The sequence below is a fragment of the Lacerta agilis genome, chromosome 14 (genome assembly GCF_009819535.1).
Source record: "Lacerta agilis isolate rLacAgi1 chromosome 14, rLacAgi1.pri, whole genome shotgun sequence".
Classification (NCBI taxonomy): Eukaryota; Metazoa; Chordata; class Lepidosauria; order Squamata; family Lacertidae; genus Lacerta; species Lacerta agilis.
The window spans coordinates 10,168,321-10,188,714 of NC_046325.1; the positions used below are offsets into that span (position 1 = coordinate 10,168,321).

At 39.6% G+C, this 20,394-nt stretch overlaps 1 protein-coding gene and 1 pseudogene across 1 annotated transcript; both read right to left on the reverse strand.

The window, feature by feature from the left end:
* Positions 1 to 708: 708 nt before the first annotated feature.
* Positions 709 to 6,773, reverse strand: LOC117057368 (vomeronasal type-2 receptor 26-like). The gene is made up of 4 exons (XM_033168211.1): positions 6,651 to 6,773; positions 4,084 to 4,311; positions 2,337 to 2,463; positions 709 to 1,610 (listed from the first exon to the last, which is right to left on the reverse strand). Exons 1-4 carry the CDS (start codon positions 6,771 to 6,773, stop codon positions 709 to 711), a joined length of 1,380 nt encoding a protein of 459 aa, XP_033024102.1.
* Positions 6,774 to 10,616: 3,843 nt separating this feature from the next.
* Positions 10,617 to 19,559, reverse strand: LOC117057369 (annotated as a pseudogene).
* Between the last annotated feature and the right edge of the window lie 835 nt (positions 19,560 to 20,394).

Genomic DNA, 20,394 nt, shown 5'->3' on the forward strand with positions numbered 1-20,394 from the left:
ATTCAGAAGACTGTCAGGGTGGCCCATTAGTGAAAGGTAGTAATAGGCACTATTATGCCTTCCAGATGTTTCAGGACTACTACTTCCATCATCCTTGATAATAATGGTTTGTTGTGAGCTGGTAGGAGCTGCCATTTAGCAACATCTGGAGGGCCACAGATTGACTACCCTTGGTGCAAATAAGAGTGGGGTGTAGAATAAGGCTCCATCTCTAGGGTGATATTGATTAGCTAGGGGTATGTCAAGCATTAGACACCTCAGAATCTGGAGCAGTGTCTATGTATGGCAAGTTGAGTCAATTCCTGCCTCCCTTCACAATCCCATGTCAACTGAGGTATGAGCTTCCAGAAGTGTAGAAATCCAAGTTTATCCTGGGAGTTCTAGTGGAGTGCACATGTGATTCCCAGTTTGGAGCACTTTTTAATGTTCTGCTTCAACATATTATAATCAGTATAAAAGAATACATACATAAATGTAGGGACTTAAAAATGAAACACACAAAACATGATCCATGATTTAATAGAACTACTGTCACCAGGAAATTGTCACTTTCCATTCATTTCTTAAAATAATCAGTACATGTAGGGAAATGGTTGGGTTGGTAATTAGCATAGTGGCATTTCTTGATTGGCTTCCTTGAGGCGTGATGACACAAGCTGCCAAAAGTCTGTACAGTTTAAATACAGAAATGACAAACTATACTGTTATTTACATCCTTCTCCATATCAGCTGTTCTCTGTTATTCAGCTCAGGCCTCACTACAATAATGTAGCATTTAGGGGAAAAGATGCAACACAGCAGCCCAGCACTAGAAGCCAAGATGGAGAAGATCTCCACAGCCACCATGTATTTTCCTCTGGTGCTCAAGTATGTGGGAATAAAGGAGAGCCAAACACTGCAGAAGACCAGCATGCTGAAGGTGATGAACTTGGCTTCATTGAAGCTGTCAGGCAACTTCCGGGCTAAGAAGGCCACAGTGAGACTGAAAGTGGCCAGGAAACCCATATAGCCCAAAACACCATAGAACATGAGAACTGACCCTTCATTACATAATAGTATTATTTCTTCACTCATTGAGTGCATATCCACATCTGGGAATGGGGCAGAGGTTGCCAACCAGGAGGCACAGATTCCTACTTGAATCCCAGAGCAGGAAAGGACAATGGAATAAGCCAGTTTTTTGCCTACCCATCTCCTGATCCTGGACCCTGGCTTGGTAGCCATGAATGCCAAAACTACTGAAACAGTCTTGGCCAAGATGCTGGAGAGGGCCACAGAGAAGACAATGCCAAAAGCTGTTTGTCGGAGTGGGCAGGTTGCCTTATTAGGCATTCCAATGAACACCAAGGAGCACAGGAAACACAAGAGGAGGGAGATGAGGAGAATGTAAGTGAGGCTTCTGTTATTGGCTTTGACGATGGCAGTGTCCCGGTGCTTAATGAAAATGCCAAGTACCACAGCTGTGATCAGAGAGAATAAAAGCGCAGAGAATGTTGAAACAATGGCCAAAGTTTCACCAAAGAATAGGGCGTTTGGTTTCTTGGGAATGCACTCATTCTGCTCTTCATTTGGATATTGATTTGGAGGACATCTGGCACAGGTTTCCAATTCTGAAAAAAATGGTTGCATGACAATTGGAAACAATCCAGAATATATTTAAGGGTGTTTTTAAAATCAGGAGTCCACTTACATAGTTTTTCAATGAGGAAGTTTCAAAACTTCTAGTGCAAATGCTTGTGCCCTAGAAGCTTTGAAGATCAATATATGCATGAAACATGACATTTCCTGTTTGGAAAACTATGTTTTTAGTCATTCTCCTCCATTTTTTTAGCACTACAGTGTCCCCAAAGAGCCTTAGTCTTTGAGAAAAAACCGCTACAGTACTTCTATTCCATCCTCCCTTCCCCAAAACTTTTGTATTGTCTTACAGGACAAAATGTGTTATGAAATTTATGTCTTGTTGCATCAAAACAGATTGAGGTGAAGCAAACTATGTTTTATAACATTAAAATGCATTATTAAAATGTGACACCACAGAAGTGAGCCACCGGCAATGGAAAACTGCATTAAACTTTATGAAACGTTATATTTAATAACGTTTAAAAGATCCTTGTACATTCAGTGATGGAATATCTTTACATTACAGATAAAGTCACTTTCTCAGGATATACCCCATAGAAGGCTAATATAATTTCTTCATAGTGGCAGCTTTTACTGAGACAGAAGGGAGATAATTCTACTATTGTTAATAGTAGAATAATACAGAGCAAATCCCATTGCTGACTTCCTCAGAGGTTTCTAAAATAACTTTTATAAGCTAATATGACATCTCTCACCCTTCTCATTTGAGAACATCCCATGAGGACATGGATCACAGTCATAACAACAGAACTTCTTCCCCTCCTTCTTTTTCTTCTCATAACCTGGAAGGCATTTGGCATTACATAAGGAAAGGGGTGGCACCTATTCAAATAGACATGAAGAGGTTAATATGAAGAAAATGTTTCAGAGGATTCATCTAATATCAGTTGATCTATCAGTAAATAGGAGGGCCAGAAATGTTAAATGTTGAAAATATTTATTAGTGTGAACCTGAAAGAGAACAATCTTAAATCAATATTCTAATTGTTCTTTACTTTATACATAATTTATTTAGGCTGAAACTGGCACTGTTGGATATATAATGGAATTAATGCAGCTCATGTAAAATAATAATTCCTTTCTGGGCAGAAATACTGAAGATTTCTCATTCAGTAATCAACTGTAGATGAATTTTACCTAGTGCTCTTTTTCTTTACAATATATATCCTCAAAGCAGGAGCAATCATATTGCCACCTTTAGTTCCAGTAAAACTGAGACCTGCTTCTGAGGATATTGATGCCTTCTATGCAGAGGTGTACCTAGGATCCCTTGTGCCCTTGGCAAGGAGCTATTTTGGCACCCCCACCATCCCTTGCACAATTGACAAGGAGATATCAGTGCTTCCAAAGTCGGAAGAGGCCATGGAACAGGAATTTCTAAAACTTTGCTTTTCATCACCTTTTGTGCTCCTCCTCCTGCCCTCTTTGGTTGGTTGGTGGGTCAGCCTGCCTGCCTCCCTCGCTTGACAAAAAGCCGTCAATCTCTTGCAACTCCATCCACCAGCCTCTCTTTTCTTTCCTCAGAGCTAAGCTTGGTGCTCTACTCACACTTATAATAGTGCCAACAGCTAAGTAGGGATTTGGAAGTGCACAGCTCTTCTGATGACCTATGCCAGTGGTGTCATGGGTCAGGAGTCGGCTTCCCTTGTGAGCAGCAGCCTGAAGGAGCAGAAGACGAAGTAACTCCACCTGCCGTTGATCAGCCTTCTTGTTCCTGATGAGAACCTGCTGGCTCCAGCTTTTAAAGCAAGGTTTCCAGCCTCAGTCAGTTGCTGGAAACAACATTTGCCATTCCTGATCAGACCTTGCTGCTTCTTGTTTCTCCTGATTTTTGACCCTCAGGTTTGTTGACCCCCAGATTGTCTGACAATGTGAACTGAGATACTCCTGACCTTACGACTGGACAGGAGCGTGTATATGGACTCTTACTTCAGGCAAGTACCCCCCTGAGATTTGGCTGGTTGTCTGGCTTCTCCCTCCACTGAGCTCTGCCATGGTTGGCAGCCCAGGACTATGACAAGCACCTGGATTCCTCCCCTGAGGCACTGAGAGGAGCCTGCATGCCTTGCCCAGCAGCCCATGGAGTACATGGATGGGCAGCTGGGCTGCAAGCCACTCCAAGCAAGGCATGATTTTGCAGGGGCTCCTCTTGGGCCTGGGCCTGTGGGAGGGGCCAACCTGACAAACACCTTCGTACACCCCTGCTTCTATCATTCCAATTCAACACTTGAGTCTCAAGCAGCATCAGAAAAACTCACGAAGATACAATGTTCATTCACAATGATACAGTTACTGAGCATATTGCTCTTTTTGAGTGGTTCATTTGTTTATTTAATAATAAAATTATTTGTGTCGGCATTATTAGTAGTGGGCAACACTTCCCTTTTCACCTCAAGTGGAAAAAATACATGCTCTCCCAACTGTGTGCAGTGATTTCCTTACCTGAGTGAAGACTCTGTGCCATTGGATTCCATCCCCGTTAATGGAGAGCTCTTTTCCTGGAGGGGCCTGAGGATCCAGCTCTCCAACTTTGACCCTGACATAGGAATTATTTGGGAAAGTGACCAGGTTTGTAATATCAAAGCCAGCTGCTAATTCTCCATGTTCTTTGAATGTAATTTCATCCCCAGCACTGTTGTTGAATGAGATCCTCTGCAGGAATGAGTGCAGCTAGGTGGAAAGGGAAACAAAATGTCTATGAAGTGTTTATGAATAGTATTACTAAGATAATTCAAGTTTTCATGGGAAAATTTAAGATCTTTTCCTGGCTCTGTTTGTTTGAGTTACCATGAAAGACGCACATTTTCATGTATATTATCTGACCATGAGAAACTACAGAAAGCCACAAGCAGTGGCACTATCTCTGCAGGGCCCAGGTGCCCAGATGCCCAGAAAATTTTGAATGAGAGGGCCAGACCCCCTCAATATTCTGCAGTTGGAAGGGCTCTGGCGGGCTCTCCTACTGTAGTGATGGGCTCCATTGCCACCTCCTACTGCAGCAGTGGGCTTCTACGGAGCAGTGGGAGGGGTCGATGGAGCCCCTTAAGACTCTGAATGCTGTTGGGAGAAGCCCTAAAGTGTCCTTAGAAAGGCCAGGGGGCCTGCCAGGGCTCCTCATAGTGTGTGACATCACATGCAACGCACGACACCACGCATGCACACCAGACACCCACAATGTGGGGCGGAACATGGTGCACTTGGCCACAAGGGTCATTTCAGGCTGCTTGAGATACATTCCACTTGGCCAATTCATGTCATTATCCTCATGCAACAGATTGTCTAATTCTTTGTTTCCCTATTAGGGGTCTGGGGACCCCAGAGGTTCCACAGAATGCACCCAGGAGGTCTGCAGCACCATCCCCTGCCATCTTGTTAATTGCACAGGGAAAACCTTCCACAGATCACCCAACCTCTGCTTGCAACCATTACCTCTTTACTGGCATGGGGGAAAACTAGTGAAAGAGTCGCTGGATGGCAAGTGAGGTGGGATTGGGGGGGGGGAACCTCTAACACAGTTTATTAGGGCTCTTGCAATTGGAGGCGGGGAGGAGAGAGTGCAAATGGCTTGCTCCAAGGAGCGGGATCATGTGCTTATCATAAAAGATATATATGTAAGGGATCCCTTCCTCTTGCTCTCTACATTTTTTTATTCTTATTTTATTTTTAAAATTTTATTAACTTTATTACATCAATACAGAAGAAAAAACACCATTGAAATAAAAACATTAACTAAAGAAAAAATAAAATTTGAAATTTACAGATTGAGTTCTTCCTTAAGTAAAACCTCAAGATACATACAAATAATACAATCAAATATACCTAAATTAAAAATAATACAAAACCAACGTAATAACATCCGATTCAGTATTCAACATTCATATAAATCAATTTCTACTAACCTTTAGCAATACTTGTTTCTTCCGTTCTTCTGTCCATTCTTATCTATTTCTGTTATATATTACCTCCTCCTCCCTCATGGCTTCCACTTTTCATCATCCGAGGAAATCGATCTATCTCTTCTTTTTTACTACTCTGATATTCTTTATAATCCCTCTATTCTATTTCCTTCTATCTTTCCTTTTTAACTTTTATTCACAATACAGAATGTCTAGAAATGGGGCCAGCATTTCACAGTGGGGCATTGCTTTTTCAGGTATTCTCCAAATTTCCCCCAGTCTTGTTTAAATTTTTGATCACAACTTCCTCTAATTTTATCAGTTTATTTAGCCAGATCAATATAATTAAATATTTTTTCTTGCCAATCTTTAATTCCCGGCATTTCTTTCTTTTTCCAATATTGGGCTATCAAAGTTCTGGCCACAGCTGTAGCATAGTGAAAAAGTTTTTCATCTTGTTTGTTTATTTCTCCATCCAAAATTCCCAATAAAAATAATTCCGGATTTTTCTTTATGTTATATTTCATCATTTTTAAAATTTCTTCTAAAACCTGGCTCCAAAATTTTTGAATTACCCTGCAATGCCACCACATGTGTAAGAAGGTCCCCTCTTCCTTTTGACATTTCCAGCAAGAGTTGCTTTTTGTTTTATACATTTTATGTATTTTACTTGGTGTCATTTACCACCTGTAGAACATCTTAATCATGTTTTCCCTAATCCCCTCCGCCGCTGTAAACTTCCACGATTCTTTCCACAGTCTTTCCCATTTTTCCAATTCAATTATCTTCCCCAGGTCTCTTGCCCATTTAATCATAGTTTCTTTAACCATCTCGTCTTTGACCTCCCATTCCAGTAATATGTTATACATGTTTGATATTACTTTGTTTCTGCTTCGTAACAGGTGTTTTTCTAATATCATTTCTCATATTTTCCAATAGAAATTCCAAACTTAATATAAAAAGTAATGGGGATAAAGGGCAACCCTGTCTGGTACCTCTTTGTGTCTTTATTTCTGCCGTTATTTCACTATTTATTATAAGTTTTGCTCTTTGATTTTTGTATATTGCCTCAACTGCATTTAAGAAATTTTTACCAAATCCTAATAATCCTACTGAACCTTTGAGGAATGGCCATGAAACTCTATCAAAAGCTTTCTCTGCATCCAATAGCAGAAGAGCCACTTTTTTCTCTTTCTTCACACTCAGGTACTCCAAGACGTCAATGACATACCTCATGTTGCTATGCATATATCTATTTGGCAGAAAGCCCGCCTGGTCCTTATTTATCTTATCCCCCAATATTTTCTTTAATTGATTTGCCATAATTCCAGTGAATAATTTATAATCATTATTTAGAAGGGAAATTGGTCTAAAGTTTTTAACCTGGTTATTGTCTGTTCCTTGCTTGGCGATAACTGAAATAAGTGCTTCTTCCCACGATTTTGGAATAATCCCTTTGTCATAAATTCCATACATGACCATCCTCAAAGGTTCATTCAATATTTTTTCAAACTTCTTATAAAATAAGGCTGGAAGTCCATCCACACCTGGGGATTTGCCTGTCTTAGATCTCTTTATTACTTCTTTTAATTCTAGGGTTGTAATTGGTTCATTCATATTTTGTCTCTCTTTCTCATCTATTTTCCATAAGTTGGTCTTTTTAATATAATTCTCTATTTCTATTTGGTCAAATTTTTCTTCTTTATATAGTTCAGTATAAAATTCCACAAATGAGTCTATTATTTTTTTAGGGTCTGTAATCACTTCTCCTTGCTCTATTAGTTTATCTATTAATCTTTCTTTTTGTTTTCTCTTTAATTGCCAGGCCAAATATTTCCCTGTCTTGTTTGAAAACTCAAAGCTCCTTTGTTTGAGATATCTTATTTTGTTCTCTATCTCTTTATCTAGTAAAGTGGAGACCTGAGTTTGCAATAGTTTTATATTCCTATTTATCTCTTCCTTTTTCTCTTTCCTGGCTTTCATTAAATCTAATTCATTATGTCTTATTTCCTTTAATAGCTCTTCTAATTTTTTTTCCTTTTGTCTTTTTTCCAGTTGTTTTGACTTATAAAAAACCCCTAATTACAGCTTTCCCTGCATTGCTCTCTACATTTTAACTGAAAAGAACTTCTAATTGCTTTTAATGACTATCCAGTTTAAAGGACTATCCCACTGCTTGTAAGGAGGGTTTTGAGTGAATCTTGCCTTATGAGTTGGGGATTCATCTCATCTTGGAAGTCCAAAAAGGGTTCAGTGTTTTTCTTTTTAACATTTGCTTTGGAGCTGCCCAGAATGGCTGGGGCAACCAAGCCAGATGGGTGGCACATATATAAAAAGATAATAAAACATAATACATTAAAAACTTCCCAATACAAGGCATTGGCAAGGTGTCAGATCACTCTTTTCCCTAAACTGAGAGAATGGTGAAAAGAAATAAAGTGGAAAAAATAAATTGAGATAAAGTGACTTTTTCAGCTATTGTTTAAAGTTGCAAAAACAAAGCAGGGAGGGTGTCACTACCAAGAAGGCCCTCTGTCAGGTTCCTTTTTTGACAGATATATACATAAATAAATAGATAGAGATAAATATACAGATATAGGTTTAGAAGCTGCTAGAAATGTCATAATTTGTGCATTTGTACTAAAATAAATTTTTTGTCATTTCTGCATGATAAATCACAAATTTTATGGTCTGTTTTTTCGTATACTTAAAATCCTTTGCTTATTTGGGGCTACCTCACATTTTCTCTATAAAATCGCTTTGCTACCATACAGTTATCACAATTTTCAAACGCAGGGGTCCATGGCTTATCTTTTGAAAAACAAAAGGTCCTCAGTAATTAGCTAATTGGGAACCACTGGTCTAATTCAATGCCAGTAGAAATACTGGAACAGTGCCGGTTCTAAATGTTTAAATTTTTAGAACAATTTTTAACTTGTCAAGTAGTTGCCGCTAGTCTGTCACTTATGAAAGTCTGTGTGATCTAAAGTCTGCTTGATATCATCATAGGAAATAAAATAATTTAAGGTGAATCTTTGATGTATTTATTACTTTAATTATTTACTTATAGATGAATGCCAAGTCACATTATATATCAATACAGCACACAACACTGAATACTTTGCAAGGTGAATACTTAATAAAAGGAAACACTACCTGCCAAGGCTCTACATTCTGAAAAGAGAGTCTGTCTCCACCCTTTATCCTTTTGCGGATGGCTTCAGATGAGTACATAAAATGTAAGGCATGTGCCAGAGCATAGACAGCATTATAGATACCGTAGCTGTGGCCGGTCATGCTCATTTCAAAAAATGGAGCAGGGAGGCTCTCCAGCTTCTCCTCTCCAGTACATTTGCCTGCTGACACTTTGGAGTTTGAAAGTAAACAAATGAATGCTTGTTCCCAGAAATCGCTGATAAAACCATCTGCATCTGCCCAGGAAGGATTCACTTTCTGCAGAAAGTCTGAGAAGTCCTGAATGTCTTTGGAGTGAATCGCAAAGGAGATAGCACCATGGAACATTTGTATATTAACCTTCACAATTTTTTTAAAATAATATAATATGAAATCAATTTGGGCTGTTGTTATCCATACTTTTCCTCCATGTTGCTTGCTCTTAGATGGAGGCAAAATCAGCTGAATCATATTCATTGCCTCTATGGTACTTGATAGCCATATAATAGATGTACTTTCTCCATATATAACAATTGCATTTGCTTTGCTTGACGAAATCCTTGTTTCACGCAACATATCAAATATGTTACCCGTGAAATGCATATGGTATTCAATTTTTTCTGTGAATTCTGAACAGATTCCATTCTGGAAAAGCATTGGTTCAATGAAATGTAAGAAACGTTCTCCAGCTTCATTAGCTGGAGTCATAAGCCCGACCCATTTCCATCCAAAATGCAGAAGCAACTGCAAAATTCCCTTGTACTGAAGATCTTCATTGGGGACCATGCGGTAGAAGGGAGCCAGTTTGATTTGATCATTTGTGGCTGGTTCAAATGAACCATATGAAATCTAAAAAAGAGAAAAAGCCAACCCTATCTAAGTGCATACAAGAATTCTGAACTCACTCGTTTATCTGAATATAAATTCTGTATATCCCATATTTACTAATCTGACACAGGCCCAAACCCCATTACATAGAAACAATATTTCTCAATTACTTTGGTAGATATTAATTCCTTTTTTATGGGAGTCATCACAGCTGCATACTCATAAACATGGATTCTTTTTGTGAACAGGAGAGCTTTTATCCTTGCATTGCCTTCAACAATGCATGTGGAACTGGAGAAATACAAGCAATTGATCATGTTCCTTTGGTCTATAATCTTTATAACACTTGTAGGGAGAGATTGATGTCATATCTACTAAGAACTCTCATGGATGGATCTCCTGGAAATCCTGAAGATTTCCAGAATATTATACATTTTATTCTTCTGTGACCACAATAAACCATATCCCATGAAAGTAAAATACCAGCAAAAATTAAGGATACTAAAAAGAAGTCTAGAAATGCAGCAGAACAACACCATATTGGTAAGAATATATCCATCCCCAAATGCCAGAAAAATAACAAGAATTTTGTTTTCGATTAGCCTCTGAAAGCGGGCAGTACTAAACATCACCATACCTGTAAAAAGAGGGGGATCTTATGATTCCTAGGGAGAAGGACATTGTTGTCCCAAGTTATTTGTGGCTTTGTAAGTCAGCTGCATCACTACGAAGTTGGACTGACATACCCCTCATGCAGCTGGGGCAGTGCTTTCAGGAATAACGGAATGTGAACCCATCAAGGTGCCCCATTCATCAAACTGGAACCTTTCGAACAATCTTCCATTAAATATATTATACACACATCCTTTAGAATCTGGGTCCTCTCATGATCATTGTTGGGTATTAATATTATAACCCCCCCAATACACACACACACACACACACACACACACACACACACACACCAATATATTGCAAACCGTTTGCCTTTTCCATTTTACCACTTAATATTCATGCATCAACAGATTCCTAGTAAAAGGAAAAAATGTGTGAATAACGGCATGAAATACAAATTTTTCAATAGCCATATTCTACCTGTGGAATCTTGTAAAGAACTAAGACATCTGCCATGGATAAGGAGGTTTCAGAGCTAAGTCCCCCAATGACTCCTACTACATTTTTCTGAATGCCACATATGTAGTTGGAGACAAAGTGATGTGATTTAAATAGCAGATCCAGAGTGTTTTGGTAGGTCATCCTTGAATCAAAATAGCTATCATAGATGTGGAATCCAAGCGTGACATTGGGCAAGATCTTGGGATTCTCATTGATCTCATCAACAGCAAACACCAAGGCGACGATGTGTGCATAGAACTTCACAATCACCCTGCAAATAAAGTGTGTTACTATTTTATGGGGTATTAAACAGTGCACAACACCTAGATCTGAGGGATACAACTGCCTCAATTAAATCATGTTGGAAATATGGAAATGGTTTTGTGCCTTTAGAGTTAATATTTGGATTTCTCTTCCATCTGAATCATTTTGTCTGAATGCATAGTTTGAGAAATGATCTTCAGTTTTTCTAACCATGTTGCTTTTCATCACTAGAGACATGCACAGTTATTTTAATTATTACTACACCCCTTCGTAAGTTGTTGTCCTTCAGCCCCCTGCACAGTTCCCAAATCTGGGAAAGTGCTAAGTTTTGGGAAGGAGGCATCAGGACTCTTAGATTTTGTCAGAGCCCATGACTCCTTCCCAAAGCCAAGTGCCTTGCTTAACAGGTTTGGGGACAGCACTCCAATGGCTCTGTGTCCAATGTGTGCACATGGTTCGTACATCCTGAACACTGCCCTTGGGACATGTGAGGTCTAGCGAGTGATCTATATTTCATTGGAGGATAGAGAGATGCCATGTACAGTGGCACCTCAGGTTACATACGCTTCAGGTTACATACTCTGCTAACCCAGAAATAATGCTTCAAGTTAAGAACTTTGCTTCAGGATAAGAACAAAAATTGTGCTCTGTTGGCGCAGCGGCAGCAGGAGGCCCCATTAGCTAAAGTGGTGCTTCAGGTTAAGAAATGTTTCAGGTTTAGAACGGACCTCCAGAACGAATTAAGTACGTAACCAGAGGTACCACTGTATCTTGAAGCAAGTTATAAAATAGTCTTATAAAATCTTACTATTGGGTTTAATCTTCCATTGGGTTTCAAAGCAAACCAAGTGCTTTATATTCAGAGGTAAATGTAGAAAGAATAAACGAAATAATCTTAAGAGCCATTTACTTACATTGGGTTCTTAATAAAGACATCAGATGGCTGTTCATGGAAGGAAATGCTGGGGAATATGTAATGGATATGAGACATTATCCCACCAACGATAAGGTCACCTTGTTCATACCACTCATGTGGAATATGCACAGGAATATTTCCGCTGCAAACAACAGTGTGCACTTTGGGCACCATATGGGGAAGCAGCAGGAGAAGCAGCAGCAACAACATCCTGATCACAAATATCCTTCTACACTTGGAATCTTCTTTACCTGTCTACAATATTTTTACTATCATCAGCCTGACTTGAACAGGATGTATTTCGTGACCACAGAATCTGCCAATTCTGTACCTAAAGAGGCAGGTATCCACCTTCTCATTCACTTCAGCACTGTAACAAAAAAATCACTGAATGCTATGATTTGAAATCTAACCTAAACAACGAAAAGAAAAAGCTGGCCTCACCTCTCCTCCCTTACTGTAGCTGTCTATGGAACACCGGGGTGCTTTTAATCATTTGAGATTTAATTATTATTTTTTATTTCCCATTCTGCTTCTGGAGCTTTTCCAGGTGCATTGATTACCATAATTTTAATAATCACAGAGGAGATAATCACTTTTGCAATACTTTTGGACTTTATGGTGCATAATCAGTAGGTGAATTGCCGAAGTAAACATATCTGTCACAGCACAGAATCAAAGGTTAGGAAGGGATCTCTAAGCTCATCTTGTGCTGTTTGCTTGCTAATGTAGCCAAGGCTGTAGAAGCCTATGGGAGGCCAAGTCACAAGAGGGCATCAGTGGGGGGAGAGAAGGAAAGAGGCCAGTGTTGTCTGCTACACCCCGGCCATCATTCAAGGGACCCCAGGATGCCATGGCACACTGGTTTAAGACATCTCTCTCTTATTCTGGTAGGAAGGGTTAATTCAGGGTGGCCCATCAGTGTAAGGTAGTAATAGGCACTATTATGCCTTCCAGATGTTTCAGGACTACTACTTCCATCATCCTTGATTATAATGGTTTGTTGTGAGCTGGTGGGAGCTGCCATTTAGCAACATCTGGAGGGCCACAGATTGACTACCCTTGGTGCAAATAAGATTGGGGTGTAGAATAAGGCTCCATCTCTAGGGTGATATTGATTAGCTAGGGGTATGTCAAGCATTAGACACCTCAGAATCTGGAGCAGTGTCTATGTATGGCAAGTTGAGTCAATTCCTGCCTCCCTTCACAATCCCATGTCAACTGAGGTATGAGCTTCCAGAAGTGTAGAAATCCAAGTTTATCCTGGGAGTTCTAGTGGAGTGCACATGTGATTCCCAGTTTGGAGCACTTTTTAATGTTCTGCTTCAACATATTATGATCAATATAAATGAATACATACATAAATGTAGGGACTTAAAAATGAAACACACAAAACATGATCCATGATTTAATAGAACTACTGTCACCATGAAATTATCACTTTCCATTTCATTTATTCATTTCTTAAAATAATCAGTACATGTAGGGAAATGGTTGGGTTGGTAATTAGCATAGTGGCATTTCTTGATTGGCTTCCTTGAGGTGTGATGACACAAGCTGCCAAAAGTCTGTATAGTTTAAATACAGAAATGACAAACTATACTGTTATTTACATCCTTCTCCATATCAGCTGTTCTCTGTTATTCAGCTCAGGCCTCACTACAATAATGTAGCATTTAGGGGAAAAGATGCAACACAGCAGCCCAGCACTAGAAGCCAAGATGGAGAAGATCTCCACAGTCACCATGTATTTTCCTCTGGTGCTCAAGTATGCGGGAATAAAGGAGAGCCAAACACTGCAGAAGACCAGCATGCTAAAGGTGATGAACTTGGCTTCATTGAAGCTGTCAGGCAACTTCCGGGCTAAGAAGGCCACAGTGAGACTGAAAGTGGCCAGGAAACCCATATAGCCCAAAACACCATAGAACATGAGAACTGACCCTTCATTACATAAGAGTATAATTTCTTCACTCATTGAGTGCATATCCACATCTGGGAATGGGGCAGAGGTTGCCAACCAGGAGGCACAGATTCCTATTTGAATCACAGAGCAGGAAAGGACAATGGAATAAGCCAGTTTTTTGCCTACCCATCTCCTGATCCTGGACCCTGGCTTGGTAGCCATGAATGCCAAAACTACTGAAACAGTCTTGGCGAAGATGCTGGAGAGGGCCACAGAGAAGACAATGCCAAAGCTGTTTGTCGGAGTGGGCAGGTTGCCTTATTAGGCATTCCAATGAACACCAAGGAGCACAGGAAACACAAGAGGAGGGAGATGAGGAGAATGTAAGTGAGGCTTCTGTTATTGGCTTTGACGATGGCAGTGTCCCGGTGCTTAATGAAAATGCCAAGTACCACAGCTGTGATCAGAGAGAATAAAAGCGCAGAGAAAGTTGATACAATGGCCAAAGTTTCCCCAAAGCTTAGGACGTTTGTTTTCTTGGGAATGCATTCATTCTTCTCTTCATTTGGATATTGATCTGGAGGACATCTGGCACAGGTTTCCAACCCTGAAAAAAGTTGCATGACAATTGGAAACAATCCAGAATATGCTTAGGGGTGTTTTTAAAATTAGGAGTCCACTTACCATAGTTTTTCAATGAGGAAGTTTCAAAACTTCTAGTTTAAATGCTTGTGCCCTAGATGCTTTGAAGATAAAGTTAAGCATGAAACCTGATATTCCTATATGGAAAATTATGTGTTTAATGGTCCTCCTGCATTTTCTTAGAACCATAGATACTTCATAATGAAATCAGAGAAATATGCAGATGAAATCTTGGAAGCAAGAGAGGTGATTTTTATAGGATTTTAACACTGTCCCCAAAGAGCCTTGGTTTTAGAGAAAAAACTGCTATTCTATTCCATCCTCCCTTCCCCAAAACTTTAGTATTCTCTTCCAGGACTAAATGTGTGTACTAAACATTGTGGAACGTTATATTTAATAAGGTTTAAAAGATCATTGTACATTCAGTGATGAAAAATCTTTACATTACAGATAAATTCACATTCTCATGTTATACCCCCTAGAAGGCTAGCATAATTTCTTCATAGTGGCAGTTTTTTACTGAGACAGAAGGGAGATAATTCTACTATTGTTAATAGTACAATAATACAAAGTAATCCCATTGCTGACTTCCTCAGAGGTTTCTAAAATAACTTGTATATGCTAATATGGCATCTCTCACCCTTCTCATTTGAGAACATCCCATGAGGACATGGATCACAGTCATAACAACAGAACTTCTTCCCCTCCTTCTTTTTCTTCTCAAAACCAGGAAGGCAGTTGGCATTACATAAGGAAAGGGGTGGCACCTATCCAAAGAGACATGAAGAGCATATTAAGAAAATGTTTAGGGGATTCGTATAACATCAGGTGATCTATCTGTATATAGGAGGGCCAGAAATGTTAACTGTAGGATCCATATGTGCCCAGGTGGCACAAACAGTGGGAGAAAAAGCTACAGTTCTAAGCATCATACAAACACAAGAAGATTACAATGTTCATACCTCAATTGACCAATGCTACAACCATCAGATAATTTGATCTGATACTACTAATGGCTATTTCTTTTGATGGAAATACAGCTTTGTGCCCTTTGCTTCAGGAATTTCACTTGATGTCCCTTTAGTGAGCTTCAAGGATTTGGGATTTGGAGGTAGTGAATTACTATGGTTTTGCTTGTATTTTGACGGCCAGTACCACTTATACCATTGGAAAAAATAGAGGCAATGAAGATGTTGGGCAGATGTATTGGGTGTGGTGGTGGGCTGGCTTTATAAAACTTGCTTTATAAACTTCAATACAATGTGCAAATAAGATAAGTTGGGACTTTTTGTTCTCTACAAAATCTATTGTCTGTTGCCTGTTGTCATTTTTCAAAAAGGAATATTTCCAACACTTTTTCAAATGACCTTCTTTTTTTAAAAAAAAGATCATGTAGGCAACCAACGTCAACAAGCTTTCAATTGGAAAATTGTTAAACTATAGCAGCTGGTTTAGGCAGGATAAAATTATTCCATATGAACTGTATCTGAGTAAGTGTGCATGCACACGAAAGCTCATACCAAGAACAAACTTAATTGGTCTCTAAGGTGCTACTGGAAATAATTTTTTGTTTTGTTTGACTATGGCAGACCAACACGGCTACCCACCTGTAACTGGATCCATATGAACTGTCAGAAATGATATTCAATCATAGATGACCCCCCACCATCATTCCATTGAGACATATAGTAGAACAACTAAAAGCTAAATATGCGTTACCATCTCAAAAAACCTCATTTGAAAGGCTTCTCAAGCAAAATGATGAAACCAAAGAAATTACAAAGATCTATTTAATACTATATATGCAAAAGAATCTCTTAATCTTTCATATAAAAGGAAATGGAATGGGATTTAGCAAATATTGAGTTAAAAATCCTGGAAGCAAAATAGATGTGGTCATTAAAATATTCCAAAAATGTTTATTAGTTTGAACCTGAAAGAGAACTATTTAAGTCAATGTCCAATGGTACTTAACGTATACAGAATTTGTTTGTTTATTTATTTTGAACCCAAACTGGCACTGTTGGTTGTACAACGGAATTAAGGCAGATCTAATACGTATATTTTGAAGTTGTAAATAATAATTCCTTATAGGCAGATGTACTGACATTCCTCCTCCACGAGTCATCTGTGGTGAACTTTACCTAGTGTTTTCCCCCCTTTACAATATATATTCTCAAAGCAGGAGCAATGACATTGCCACCTTTAGTTCTAGTAAAACTGAGAATTGCTTGTGAGGATATTGATGCTTCTACGCAGAGGTGTACCTAGGCTTCTAGTGCCCTTGGCAAGGAGCTATATTGGCACTTCCACCATCCCTTGCACCATTGGCAAGGAGATATAAGTGCTTCCTTGCCCATTGGTGTTGGGTCTGCTCTGTTCCTCCTCCTGCCCTCCTTGGACGGCCGGCCTCCCTCCCTCACTTAACTCACCACCTGCCTGCTTTCTGTCTCTTGCAACTCCATCCTCCCGTGTCTCTTTTCTTCCCTTCAAGCTCTGCTTGGTGCTCTGCTCACACTTACAGTAATGGCACCAGCTAACTAGGATGAGGAACTGCACAGCTGCTCTGATGGCCAACGCCAGTGGTGTCGTGGGCCAGGAGTTGGCTTCACCTACTGAGCAGAAGGAGCAGAAGGCGAAGTGACTCCACCTGCTGCTGATCAGCCTTCTTGTTCCTGATGAGAACCTGCTGGCTCCAGCTTTCTTGAACCCCAGATTGTCTGACAACGTGAACTGAGATACTCCTGACATTAGGACTGGACTGGACCTTTTATACAGACTCTGCATCCAGGAAAGCACCGCCATGAGACTTGAGTAGTTGTCTGGCTTCTCCCTCCACTGGCAGCACAGGACTATGAGAAGCTGCTGGATTCCTCTACTGAGGCACTGAGAGGAGCCTGCATGCCTTGCCAGCAGCCATGGAGTACTTGGTGGGCAGCTGGGCTCCAAGCCACTCTGAGCAAGGCATGATTTTTGGGGCTCCTCTTGGGCCTGGGCCTGTGGCAGGGGCTAACCTGACCAACACATCCGTACACCCCTGCTTCTATCATTCCAATTCAGTCTCAAGCGGCATCAGAAAAACTCAAGAAGATACAATGTTCATTCACAATGATTGCAGTTAGCTGAGCGTTCTATCTAATGCCGCTAAGTGGAGAGCTGCCTTGGGGATTCCACAAACAAGCATGGAGGAAGACACTCTCTGATAGCCATGCTCTTTCTTAGTTTGACATGTCTTCTTCGCACGTTGTTCTTTTTGTAGCAATGGTTTATTTATATTTACTAATAGAATTATTAGTGGCAGTATTATTAGTAGTGGCAGCAGTAGTTGGGCAGCGCTAGACAAAACTAGACATGCCACCCTTATGTGCAGTGATTTCCTTACCTGAGTGAAGACTCTGTGCCATTGGATTCTGTCCCCATTAATGGTGAGCTCTTTCCCAGCAGGGGCCTGGGATCCAGTCTTCGACTTTGACCCCTGACATAGGAATTATTTGGGAAAGTGACCAGGTTTGTAATATCAAAGCCAGCTGCTAATTCTCCATGTTCATTGAATGTAATTTCATCCCCAGCACTGTTGTTGAATGAGATTCTCTGCAGAAATGAGTGCAGCTAGTTGAAAGAGAATCAAAGGTCTATGTAGTGTTGTTATAGTCTTACTAAGATAATTCAATAGTTTTCCTGGAAGAATTTAAGTTCTTTTCCTCCAGGGGTAAGTATACAGTGGAGAGCACGCAAATTTCAAATTGAGTGGAAAATCATGAATCAGTGTAAACTCAACAGTCATGAGATATAATAAATAACAAGACGAAAGATTTTTAAAAAAAATATTAAAAGATGATCCAAAAAGAACTCCCTTAAGAGAATCAAGGTTGTTGTTTTTTAGACGTCTTTAAAAGACTCTTTCAAAAAAAAAATTCCAATAGCTCCTTAAGACCAACTAAATATAAGCTTTCAAGTATGAGCCTTCATGTGCACACACACTTCTTCAGATACTCTGAAGCAGAGTTCGCTACAACCTATAAACTGTGGATGACTGTTAATGATGGCAGTAGGTTCCACAGGGAAGGGCAAGTGATTTAAGGTTCTACTGGAATTATTAATTACTTTTTTTTAAGTATTCTTTTAAAGACTGCCTTAAAAAATCTTTAAAAAGGCAGGGAAAGTTCAAGCAAATATTTTCCAGAATCATAGGATCATATATTTTAGAGTTGGAAGGGATCACAATAAAATTAGTTAATGTTTATTTTTTATATTAAGGTTTATTATTTTACTTATTTATAAATAAATGCCAACCCATATTGTACATCAATGGGGTGCACAACACTGAGCAGGTTATAAAGGGAACACTTTGTAAGAGGAAACACTACCTGCCAAGGCTCTAGATTCTGAGGAAAGTGTCTGTCTCCACCCTTTATCCTTTTGCAGGTGGCTTCAGATGAGCACATAAAATGTAAGGCTTGTGCCACAGCATAGACTGCATTATAGATACTGTAGCTGTGGCCGGTCATGCTCATTTCAAAAAATGGGGCAGGGAGGCTCTCCAGCATCTCCCTCCAGTACATGTGCTAATAATGCCTGCCATTGCAGTGGCGTTTGAAAGTGAACACCAAATGCTTGTTCCCAGAAACCCTCGATAAAACCATCTGCATCTTGTCCAGAAGTGCTTTACAACCTGCAGCAAAGTCTGAGAAGTCTTGATTCTCCTTGGAGTGAAGCGTAATGGAGATAGCACCTTGAAGCATTTGTATATTAGGGTCAATAAATTGTCTTACAACATTGATATGAAATCTATTTGGGCTGCTTTAATCCATACTTTCCCCCTCAGGTTCTTTCCTCACAGATTGATGAAGTATTAGCTGAATCATATTCCTTGCAATTATAACCTGACAGCCATATAATAGATGTATATAACAACTGCATTTGCTTTGATTTGCATGAAAGTTTGTGAGAAAAGCTTTGTTGATCCACCAATCAATAATGTTACCAGTGAATGCAGATAGTTATTCCGTTCTTTCTGTGAACGCTGAACAGATTCCATTCCTGAAAAGCATTGGTCAATGGTCTGCAAGAATTGTTCTCCAGCTTCATTAGCTGGAGTGATGAGCCCAAACCATTTCCATCTGAAATGCAGAAGTAACTGGATAATTCCCTTGTACTGAAGATCTTCATTGGGGACCATGCGATAAAAAGGAATGAATTTGATGTCATCCTTTATAGCCGGTTCAAATGAACCATATGAAATCTGAAAAGGGAAAAGGCAAACCTTTCCGAGTGGAAACAGCAATTCACAACATACTCATTTATTTGATTATAAATCCTGATATATCCATATTTACTAATCTTAGACAGGACCAACCCCCTATTTACATAGAAACAATATTGCTCAATTATTTTTGTAGATATTAATTCCTAATATTTTGGGAGTCATCACAGCTGCATACTTGTACACATGGATTCTCTCCCAGAACAGGAGACCTTTCATCCTTGCACTGCCTTCAACAATAATGCTTGCAGGATTGAAATAATGTGAGCCATCAAGGTGCCCCATTTATTAAACTGGAACTTTTGACAATACACCACTAAATATATAAAAACACATATCTTTGGGAACATGGCTACCTCATATTAGATGTTTTATGCACATACTAAGCCCTTCAAATATATCAATATATTGCAACCATTTTCCTTTTCGACTTGATACTTATGAATCAACAGCTTCCTAGTGGAAGGAGTGTTGAGTAACTACGGCATGAAATATCTATTTTTTGGAAACCTCCAGTATATTGTACCTGTGGAATCTTGTAGAGACCTAAGACATCGCAATGGATGAGGAGGTGTCAGAGCTAAGTCCCCCAATAACTCCTACTACTTTTTCTGAATGCCACATAGGTTAGTTGGGGACAAAGTGATGTGATTTAAAGAGCAGATCCAGAGTGTTTCGGTAGGTCATCCTTGAATCAGAATAGCTATCATAGATGTGGAATCCAAGCGTGGCATTGGGCAAGATCTTGGGA